Below are 11,916 nucleotides of genomic sequence, written 5' to 3' on the forward strand. Positions count from 1 at the left end.
CTACCTAAAAATAATGCCAAAATGCGTATAAGTTATCCGCTCATCACAAGCCCTGGAGTATCGTATGTTATATATGTATATATTATCTATGTAGAGGCTGATGAAGGCGTATACTGACCAGTTCTTTTGTATAACGCTACATGAGTTGTATATGATGTACATTATCTATTCGTTATTTGTCTCTTATATTCCTTTATATTTTTGTTTGTGTATATTTTATTTTATTCCCTTAAATATTTTTGTTTAAAAAAAATTATCCATAAAATCGGTATCGCTCTAACAAGAAAATAGGCTCATATATTAAATAATAGATAAAGTTAAGGAAAACAAGTTGTTGACATTTGGCTTCTTGTATGACTGGTAGCACGAATCCCCACACTTTCGTACTGTTGTACCATCAAGTGCACTGGGTCGTCCAAGTAATACCTGAGCGAGTCAGGATCAATTCCACGAGGATTGTGGTTTGAAGCAGGCTATGGTTATCTTGCAGGTCTTAGTCAGGCAAATCAGAAGGTTGTTGGATTATCAGTGATATAAACATAACATTTACTCATGAGTTGTGTAAACTATGATAGGAATAGGGCTAAGGATTGGAGTTGCTTTGTCTTTCTGAATTAACTCTGGTATTACTGCTCTCTTTACTTGTGAGTGATTTCTTCAATGGCAGGATGTATGTGATTGACACTGGTTTGATCAGCTGCCAATACTCCTCCGGATCTGAACCCCAGGTTTAGTGTGGATCCATCTTTACTTGAGGGTGAAGTGCGTACAGTCTATTCTCCTTTATGATCCTACTCAAAATACCACAGACAAGGTCGGATCTTCCAGATCAGAGAATGCTGCATCTTTGTGTTCTAGCCTCTACCACAAAGACCCTAATCTCCCCAGAAATTGGTTGAATTAATGTCTCGAGAAGTCCCCAATCTGAGAGACGTATATTCAAGCTGTTGGTTCGTCACTGTCTAGTGAAAGACGCATTCTGAACCCAAGTAGACGCGGGTGTTTGTCAAGCACGTTCGTCTTAATGTGATGAACAGATCTAATTTGTCAGATCATCCTATTCACCACGATTAAGTATGAATGTACATCTTAGATTAATCAAACATCGATCAAAGAGAAACAATAATACTTTTCTTAATTTATAGGACTCAGCAAGGCTCCTCCCCTCAACCTAGGAGGTTTAGAAACTCATACTGATGTGAAAAAATGGTAAAACGTGTATGATGGTAAAAATGAAGTAAAAGTGTGTGTATAACATGAATTAAATCCCTTAAATACTAAACAGATGACTAGTAAGGGTAAAATAGTCTATTTAGTGCTAAAATCCACTTCTGGGGCCCACTTGGTGAGTGTTTGGGCTAAGCTTTGATGAGATCCATGTGCTATGAGGTCTCTGAGCGTGGAACGCTAGCTAGGGGGTCCTCTTTGTGCGTTTGTACATTGGTCTCTGCTCTTTGGGCACTGAACGCTTGGAAGAGGGCAGGAAGCTGGCGTTGGACGCCAGTTTTGGGCCTTCTAATTCGAAGCAAAATATAGACTATTACATATTGCTGGAAAGATCTGGAAGTCAGCTTTCCATAGCCATTGAGATCGCTCCATTTGGATTTTTGTAGCTCCAGAAAAGCCCTTCTGAATGCAAGGAGGTCAGATCCGAACTACATTTGCAGTGCTTTCTCTGTCTCTAAATCAAACTTATGCTCCAGCTCCTCAATTTCAGCCAAAAAATACCTGAAATTGTACAAAAATACAAAAACTCATAGTAGAATCCAAAAATGTAAATTTAACACTAAAACCTATATATACTGAATAAAAACTACTAAAAACTATATGAAAGTGATGTCAATAAGTGTATAAAATATCCGCTCATCAATGACCATGGTATACCAAAAGTTGGGTCGTTACATATTTACCTTACTAGAGTAAACATATAACCTACTAGTATATATGACACTAGTAACATGATTATCTCAGTTATAAAAGATCTATGAGGATGTCTCAACATAACTAAACTCATTGGAGAGTGCCGACATTAATTTACACCGGTAGATTTTGGGCCCACTTATTATATTATTAAACTTATCTCAAGTTTAACTATAGCAGGTAATATAGCAATATATTATTATTTTTTCTCTCAAGATTCGAGTCCGGTTCGTCGACACGAGTCTAACCGTCTGACTCGGATTTTTTAGATTCCCAACCGAAGCAGCCCGAAAACGTAGCTTCTGCTGCAATGGGCTCTGGCAAGGTGCTTGCTTCACTAAACTTCCCAAAAAAATTTGTTCCTTGAAAAATAGTTTTATTCTGTTTTTTATTTGGATTGAATTGGATGAACGATTTAATTTAAATTAATTTAAATTTGAACACTCCTAAATAGAAATGTCAAATCTGGATCATCCTAAAATTAAGATTCTAAAATCGAATCAGTCATTGAACCAATAAAATAGAAATTTAAAAGCTTAAATCCTAAACTTTAAACCATAAATATTCTCAAAAAAATTAAAAAAAATAAGAAAAATTAATTAATATTGACTAAAAAATTGATTCTTTATAATTTTTTTATTTAGCAAAACGTAAGATATATTTGTCTAGAGGTGCCAATAATAGAACTATTGGAAAATGAAAAAGAAAAAAAATGAGTGAAATAGTAAACATGAGAACATAAGTTAGTAAATAAGAAATTTTTTATTTAGACAATTAAAAAAAACCCGAGAAACTTAGCACTTGAATTGGAATTCCCAACCACCTTCTAACATCTTATATACCTATCTTTTCACAAAACAAATTGCATGCCCAAACTACTAGTTAGTTTATTCAATCAAAATAAAAACTCATAGCAACCCCATGTGTGATCGATTCTATGACAAGTTTGAGAAAATGTGGCGAAGAGGTCCATGTTCTGTTTACAGAATCATACTTTTTTTCAACACTAACGAAATCTCTCCGTTCTGTTCTCAAGGACTGTATATCAGGTGGAATTTGTTCATCCACTGGAACAGGTCTTCGGCAAAACCATCCTTCCTTTTAACTGTTTTGTGCTCTCTTTTCCACTGTCAACAGTTTTCTTCTTTTTCTTCTACTTAGTTAGTTACATCACTCAAGCATGGCCTTAGCAGCATCTATCAGTACAGATCGAAAGTCATCCATGGCACGACCAAGCACCGTGTACCCTTCCTTGTCCTCCACATCAACATCAGCTCCATGTCTTATCAGAAGGAGGGCTACCTGTAAACACAGAACACACGGGTAAGGATTTTTTACTCAGAAAACATATGCTCCATAGCCCTGATATTTCTAATGCTTTATAATAATAAAAAAAGAAATATTAGATGATCAAAATCTTTTATTTATATTTTCTTTACATTTGAGCCAGCATTAGCTAGCTCCCCGTTTATCACACTAAAAATGTTGGCCCCCATAACATTATCCTAAAAAGAAGTCGAAACATATTCCTAAATAAACAGTATTAATGTTTAAATTGGTCCTTAAAGATTGCACGAGTGAATTTGGTCAATTAAATATTAATGTGAGTTAAATTAGCCATTCAATTTTCCTGATGACCATGTCACCATTAATGTATATATTATCTTTTAGGAACCACCTTAAGTGTGCGCCAAAAACATCTTGTTTGCAGATTCTCTGCAAGTTTTTGGAAGTACAAATCAAGGCAAAGAAAAAAAAAACTAAATGTTAACACTCATTTCCAAATAAAATACCAAAGAATAATTTTTTTTTGTTAAAAACAAAATGAATATTGCTAGAATACCTTGTTCGATCATAAATATTGCTAGAATACCTTGTTCGGTCATAAATACCTTTATTTTTTTGTTAAAAACAAAATGATAGTGTTATTTCATTCAAGGTAAGAATACAGTAGATTAGAAAATTAAATTATGTACATCTTGACGAAAAAGCTTTTCTGATGCAACTAGCCAATGATTTTATTACATTAAATCACTTATCATCTGGAACAAATGCATCCCACTCATTCTTAATTATGATAAAAGATGAATGGGTTAAGTAATTTAAACACCAAGAATAATAAATGACTAAGTGGTGAAATTAAAATCTCTGAAAATTTTTAAAGGAAATACAAAGAGGTACAACCGAAATAGAAAGATCATAAGATCATCTACAAGAAATATTTAACACATACAGGCTTTTGAGAAATATTCGGCAGACCTGTTAGCTCATATTTTTACAGTTATACACGCATAGAATAAGCATACCTCCTTGTTATTGCAAATCACAGCATTCATTAAAGGAGTTTGACCAACTCGATCAACTGCATCAACCTCCGCACCTTCTTCAATTAGAAGTTCACACAACTCAGAATTCCCAGTACTTGCTGCCCTATGCAATGGGGTGCAACCAACCTAATCGTGATAGAAATCCATACATTATAAATGACTACAAATCTCGTCTTCAACCAAAAACTTATGAAAGAAAAGAGAAAGGGGAGGAGTTATTCAAATAATTGTAATATATAAAAATAAGTATATGCTACAACCTTGTCCTTTATATTAATCTTGGCATCATTGGAGATGAGTTTTTCAGCAATCTTCACCCAACCTTTGCTGGCAGCATAATGTAGAGCAGTTCGACCCCCATCATTTTTTAAATTAACATTAGCTCCTACCAAAATCGAAAGACCCATAATATTAAAAAACCAAGAATAATGGGTGAGTCTTTCTACATGCAAATGAACAATGAAAGATATGTATTGGTCATTAGGAATTTTAAGCCATAATCTAAGTAGGGCTAGTTGGCCAAGAAAGGAGGAAAGTCATGAAAATCATTATGAAACAAACCAAGCAAATCAATATAACCACAAAGAGATAAAAGTAAACACCTTTCTAGTAAACAACAGTACACTTAAAATCAACTCAATAACATACCAAGCAAATCAAGTAATAGAATTCTCAATCTCAGGAGCACAGATAGAGTCAGTTAATTATCACATAGCTTGGAGTTTCAAAGAAAATTATAAGATGCTGCCTGACATCAGTAGCAGTATCAAGAACCAAACCTCTTATAAATAAACCACTAACCTTTGCTCAACAATGCCTCCACAATCTCCAAATTCCCAATGCTAGCCGCAGAGTGAATGGGCGCCCAACCTTCTTCATCTTTATTGTTTATCACACTAGCTGATGCATCAGCAGATAACAGTATCTTCACCACCTGACATACTCACCATCCACAGCCATAAATTTCTTATTTCTTCTTTTTAACAAAAAAAATGCCGAATCCAGTGACAGCTACAAAGCTAAAAAATTCACTATAAACCCTAAATCCCAATTCAAGTCACAGAAGAAGGAGACATTTCTACCAGAATTGAATGAGAACTAATGGGGTGTGTGTGTGTGTGTGTCAGAGAGAGAGAGAGCAAAGAGGTAATCGTGAACCTCGGTGTGAGAGGAAGAAACGGCAACGTGAAGAAGAGAGCGATGGTCTTCGTTAGTGAGGGAGAGCGCTATTGAGAGTGCTTTAGATGAGAGAGATCGGAAGGTTGAGGCGTCGCCATTTTCAGCAGCTTTGAATAGGTCCATGTCTTCTGGAGTGTCTACTTCCACCTCCATTCTTTCTTCGTGATCTCCGATAGGATAGAGCTAAGGAGGTGCTAAATTTTTACCAGTGCGTCAAGTAGACTATTTTTTTTCGAAGAAAGGATAGATAAGATTAAATTATTTGTCTTCCATACCCAAATAAAATTGATTGACGTAAATAAAACTGTGTTCTGGTGTCAAATACAGATACAAAAAGGTAAGTATCTGACTTTTTTTTATTATTTATGATTTTAATACGGATACAAAAATATATGATTTTATACTTTTTGTTGTGTTTTTGCACCGAGATTCTATAAAAACATGTATTTCCACCGACATTCTGAAAAACATGTATTTCCACCGAGATTCTACAAAAATATATGATTTTATAAAAACATGTATTTCCACCGAGATTCTGAAAATCGGATCCGTGATCCAATCACTCTAAACATTAGTTTATTGTTTTATTAGTCTAACTAATTTAACGGAAATTCAATTAGAATAACTGTCATATAATAAAATAATAAATAAAATATAAATAAATACATTAAAATAAATTAAAATATAATATAAATTTTAAATCATCATCTCAATTTAAAATACTACATCAACTAAAATTAAAATCTTGTCAAAATTCAAATTTAAAAATTAAATAACCTTTAATTTCATCAATTTAAAACAATATAATATTCATTATATTATTAAGACAATTATAATTTATATACAATTTTAACAAATTTATTAACACAAAAATTAATAAAGATTAATAAAGATAAACAAAATTGATTATAATGAACAAATAATAGTTTAAAATTCATAAAAACTAAATAATTTATAAACTGCTTAATGAACTAATAAATGGATACTAGAGCCTTAAACTCTATTTAACAAGCAGTAACATGGTCTGAAGTGATCTTGGTAGATAATCATAAAGAAGCTTTGCTAAAAAAAACAAAATAAAGAACCAAAAAAAATATTTAAAATGTTAGAATACTGTGCAATTGCTATTTAGAAAATATACATATTTACAATGTTATTGAGTATATATATATATCAAGACTCTGCATATATATTCAAGACTCATTCCAAAACTCCTTTTAACATATATACCAGATATATATTTCTTATAATTAATCATAACATAATTTTATTTCATTAAGTGATCTCACTATCTTTTATACCCTTTGCAAAAATAATAAATCAACCAATTTAATTAATACATAACTCCAAACACAGCAAGTAATATATTTTATACACTTCTAAAAAACAGTTTTAAATCATTTGCAATAACAGTAAACTATGCTTTATAAACAACTCAAATTGTTGAAATCACAAATATGAACTATACTATTTAAAATTTATAGAGGCATACCAATTCTAAAAAATGCATAATTAACAAAATTTATCAAGCATGGCAAAACTAAATTCTTAAAAAAAATTTAATTGAACACAGAAACACAACACAACAGAACACAAAATACACAGTATATAGCAGTAAAAAAAGACACAAAAATAAATATAATTTTTTAACCAAAAATAAAAACATACTGACTTCTCAATAATCAATAATCAATCATTCAATAACCACTTTTTTTCGTACTCTTTGGATCGAAGAAGACAATGACTTCTCTGATTATTGAACTTTTAATAAATTATTGATTAGTTCTGCTCACTGTTATTGTATACATTATATTATTTTGTGTCTTTTTCACTGTTATGCTGTGTATTTGATATTTTATTGTGCTGTGTTTTTGTGTTCAATTAAAATTTTCTTAAGAACTTAACTTTACCATGTTTGATAAATTTTGTTAATTATGCATTTCTGAAAATTGATATGCTTCTATAGATTTTAAATATTGTCGTTCATATTTGTGATTTGGATAATTTGAGTTGTTAATGAAATAGTTTATATTATTACAAATGATTCGGGACCGCTTTTGAAGAGTATACGAAGTATATTACTTGCTGTGTTTGGATTTGTGTATTAACTAAATTGATTAATTTGTTATTTTGATAAAGGGTAAAAAAATAGTAAAATCACTCGGTGAAATTAAGTTCTGTTATCATTATTATTTATAGGAAATATATATCTAGTATATCATTTGAGATTAATTTTGTTAAAAAGGAATCTTGAAATGAGTCTTGAATATATATGTGCAGAGTCTTGATATGTATATATACATGTGCAAATTCAATAGCATTGTTAATATGTTCAATTTTTTAAATAGCAATTACACAGTATTCCTGTATTTCTAAATTTCCTTTTTTTGGTTCTAAATTGTAAAACTATTACTTAGTTCATTATAATCAGTCTTATGTTTATTCTTATCAATTTTTATTAATTTTTGTGTTAATAATTTTGTTAAAATTGTGTAAAATTGTGACTCTCTTAATAATATAATCAATATTATATTATTATTGATGGATGAAATCAAAGGATATTTAACTTTTGAATTTTACATTGACAAGAATTAAGATTTTAGTTGATATAGTATTTTAAATTGGGATAATAATTTATAGTTTATATTAGACTTTAATTTATTTTCGTGTGTTTATTTATATTTTATTTATTATTTTATTATAAAATAGTTATTTCGGTTGACTACAGTTAAATCGATTGAATCAGTAAATATGTGAATCAATGATTAGAACGGTTTAATGACTGATTCGATTTTTAAAATCATGAGAAAAAGAGCTATTTTTGAGAGATTTTTAGAGGAGAAGGAGGCTCTTGAATGTCTGAAGGCTTTTTCTTTTTATTTTTATACAAAATACAAAATGGCACCGTTTTAGAAAAACTGAAAGAATTTTAATTCGATCTAATCGGCCGGTTTAATAATTTTTAAACGGTTATATAATTGACAATTTTATAGATTGAACCAAACTATAAACATGTCCAATTCACAGATAGATCGATCAAACTGGTTAATCCTAATTTTCAGAATTATGAATTTTCACTAGTTTAAATTACAAAAATAAAACAAATTATTAATTAATTTAGTACTCTTTCTTTCTCTTTCTCCCTCACTTACACATACACTGATCTCACATATACAATTAGTTTTTATTCTCTCACAGAAAATAGAGTAAATGTTAAAAGGATGATAAAAATCCATCATCATCATCGAAGACGGAGATGATAGGAATTATTGTTGAGTATGTATACTTCCATCTTGAAATAAATATAATGCACATGCTCATTTTATTTTCTCTGTCGGTTCATTTTATTTAAAATAAATAATAATAAAAATAATTATATTTTCAATCTAAAATAAAAAAATTTTAATTTATTTTTTATATTCTCGTCATTGTATGTATATATTTGAAATAATTAAGACTTTATTTATTTTAAAGCTACTGATTATATAATCTATCGTTACATTAATTCTAATGAACTCACTTTGAGTTTGTTATTCGATCTTTTCTTATTAAAATATAATATAATATAAATCTAAGATAAAAAAAATTAATAAATTATTTTAAAATTAACTCTCTAAATAATTTAAGATGTTACATATACTTAAGCATAAAATAGAAATATTATATAAAGATATGCAATAGTTAAAATTGTATAAAATAGGATATTATATATACTCAAGCATAAAATAGGATGTTATATATACTCTCTAAATAATTTAAAAGTGTATGTGTACATATATAATACGTACATGGGAGCGTCTATGGTGTGGATAGTACAAAACATCCACAGCTACAAATTCTAAGTGGTTGCTCCATTTTAAAATACGTGGTAAAGAACAGGTTATGACAGTTTTTATATGTGGACTCAGGATGCTCACAGTATCAGAAGTATTTGATCTATTTGTCTCATATAACCACCTTTAAAAGCTTAATTACATGTGATTAATAGAATGTTGTCTTTATATTTTTGTTTCGCTATTGGGGCCTTTGCCAAAATTTGTGGCCAACACTTTAAATTGGGCGATGATGCAGGCAAGGTTCCGAAAACCGGACCGGACCGGCCGGTTCGACCGGTTTAACCGCGAATCGGTGCTACAAACAGTTCGGTCCTCATATAAAAACCGTCCAAACAAAAATTGTTTAAGAACTGTGGTAAAAAATTGGCCGGTTAGACCGAACCGGTGACCGGCCGGTTATGCTAAACGACGCTGTTTTATAATTAAAAAAATAAAAAATAAAAAAACGGACCCGATCCGACCCGCTCGTTTAGCACGGAGCACCCCACCCCCTTTCTTCCCCCGACCCCATTCATTCATTCCCCCTTTCTGAATCATCTCCAATGGAGAACGGAGAACCCTAGTCGCCCTGAACCATAGCCCCCCTGTCGCCATCCTTCGTCCCTGGTGTCGCCATCCTCAGCCCCAGTAACCCTCAAATCTCCATCGTCGCATTCGCCTGGTTCCTGCCCAGTAGCCCTACATCTCCATCCTCTGCTCATCTTCTCAACACCAGCACCGCAGCACGCAGTCAACACCGGTAGCCCTCCATCTCCATCGCGCGGTCCTCAACAGTCAACACTCAGCACTGGTAGCCCTCCATCGACCCCAGGTCAGTGACTCGTCCTCTGCTCATCTTGTTTGTTCTTCGCCTCTGCTCATGTTCTTCCATCGACCCCGGTAGAAACCTTTCATGAAATTGATACTCTGTGAAGTGTGAACTTCCTCTGTGAAGTGTGAACTGTGACTGTGGCTGATCAATTTAATCTCTATGGACTGTGAACTGTGGCTGTGAACTGTGGCTGTGGCTGTGAATTTGATACTATGTGCAGTATGAACTTCCTCAGTAGAAAGCTCTGTGAACTGTTCAATTTCTGTGTATGTTCATTGTGATGTGTTGTGTTGTGGGGTTGTGGCTGTTTTTACTTTTTAATTTCATATATGTTTTATTAATTTCAGTTATGGAAGATAGTATTAATTAAGAAGCAACTGCTGATAACAATGCTTCTGTGAATAATAACATGCCTGCCGATACTCCACTTCCGAATGATGCTGCTAATCCTAATTCCCATAGTGCTAATGATAGTCAGTCACAAGGTTCTTCTAACCTTAGGGGAAAAACAGATTTAGCATGGAAAAATAGATTGAGTTTGGATTTTGATAAGATCAATATGTATTTGGTTGATGATATTTTATGTAGTGTTTTAAATTTTGAAAATATTTTAAGATTTATATCAGACTATAATTATATTTTAGGATGTGTATTTATAATTTATATATTATTCTATTCTAAAACGGTTTTTCCGGTTGGACCACTGGTTGGACCAGTAAACCAGTAAACCAGTGATTAAAGCGGTTTGATGACCGGTCCGGTTTTCTGAACCTTGGATGCAGGTTATTTGTAAACTAGCCTTCTATTTAAATTTTGAGGAATTCTCCGCATACAAGCGTTTTTCCATACAAGTCATTTATTTCTTTTTCTTTCTCTTTTTCCATGCCTCCTCTTTTTCTTTTCTTTCTTTTTTTCGTGCTTCTTTTTCTTCGTTTTTGAAGTGTTTCATCTTCATCGTCGTGTTTCTCCTCATTCTTCTTTTGATTTTGCAACATTATGTATTTTTTTCTTCTTTGTTTGATTTTTTTCTCTAAAAAAGAATTATAAGAATATGAAATAAGAAAATGAAGAAAAAGAAGAAGTAGCAGAAGATGAGGAGGAGAAAGAGGAAGAGTTCTGAATTATGCATAAGGTGTACTTCAACGAATTTTGGGTATATTTTTTAAATCCTTTGGGTGTATTTTTGTAATCCTTTGTGTGAATTCCTATAACCGTTTTGGTGTATTTCTGTAATCGTTTGGGTGTATTTTTGAAGTTCTAATATCTTCAAAAACGATTTCAAAGCTTGATTTCAGAAACAATGAAAATCGAAAAAAAAAACGAAGCAAGAATACCAATGATAAACGCAGATAAAACAACGAATAAAAAGACAAAGTGAGAACGCACGAAGGAGATCGAACAAATTTGACAAGAAACTCGTTTTCATGGAGCAAGAAGAAGAAGAGTAGGAGAAGAAGAAGGAGAAGAAGAAGGAAGAGGAGGATGAGAAGGAGGAACGCAAAGCACGCCATGAAAATCGTATATGGGCCAGCGTGTTTTTTGTTAAGTTTCTCCCAACTTGTATGACTTGTAAACCAACTGACTTGTATGTGTAGCACTCCTCTTCAATTTTTTGTCACGGTAAACAATTCTCAAGACACTTAGAAGTCGCAATATTCTCAAGACATTTTTATTTTACTACTGTTAAATATATTTCTTATTGATCTTGTCATCTTGTAGAAATAAAATATTTAATTTTAAATTTGTTGTTACAAAAATAAAAAGATAGGAAATAAAAATAAAAAGATAAATATTTAAAATAAAAAATTACACATGTAAAATAAATAAATAACCATCATTACCA

The 11,916-nt window shown here is 31.8% G+C and overlaps 1 protein-coding gene across 1 annotated transcript; it reads right to left on the minus strand.

Annotated features, from left to right (window-relative positions):
* Positions 1–2,792: 2,792 nt before the first annotated feature.
* Positions 2,793–5,689, minus strand: LOC107489287 (uncharacterized). The gene is made up of 5 exons (XM_016110038.3): positions 5,406–5,689; positions 5,049–5,181; positions 4,508–4,632; positions 4,227–4,373; positions 2,793–3,222 (listed from the first exon to the last, which is right to left on the minus strand). The coding sequence occupies exons 1-5, from the start codon at positions 5,577–5,579 to the stop codon at positions 3,091–3,093; spliced, it is 711 nt and encodes a 236-aa protein (XP_015965524.1). The 5' UTR covers positions 5,580–5,689; the 3' UTR covers positions 2,793–3,090.
* Positions 5,690–11,916: the final 6,227 nt, after the last annotated feature.

Source organism: Arachis duranensis, chromosome 5 (assembly GCF_000817695.3).
Source record: "Arachis duranensis cultivar V14167 chromosome 5, aradu.V14167.gnm2.J7QH, whole genome shotgun sequence".
Classification (NCBI taxonomy): domain Eukaryota; kingdom Viridiplantae; phylum Streptophyta; class Magnoliopsida; order Fabales; family Fabaceae; genus Arachis; species Arachis duranensis.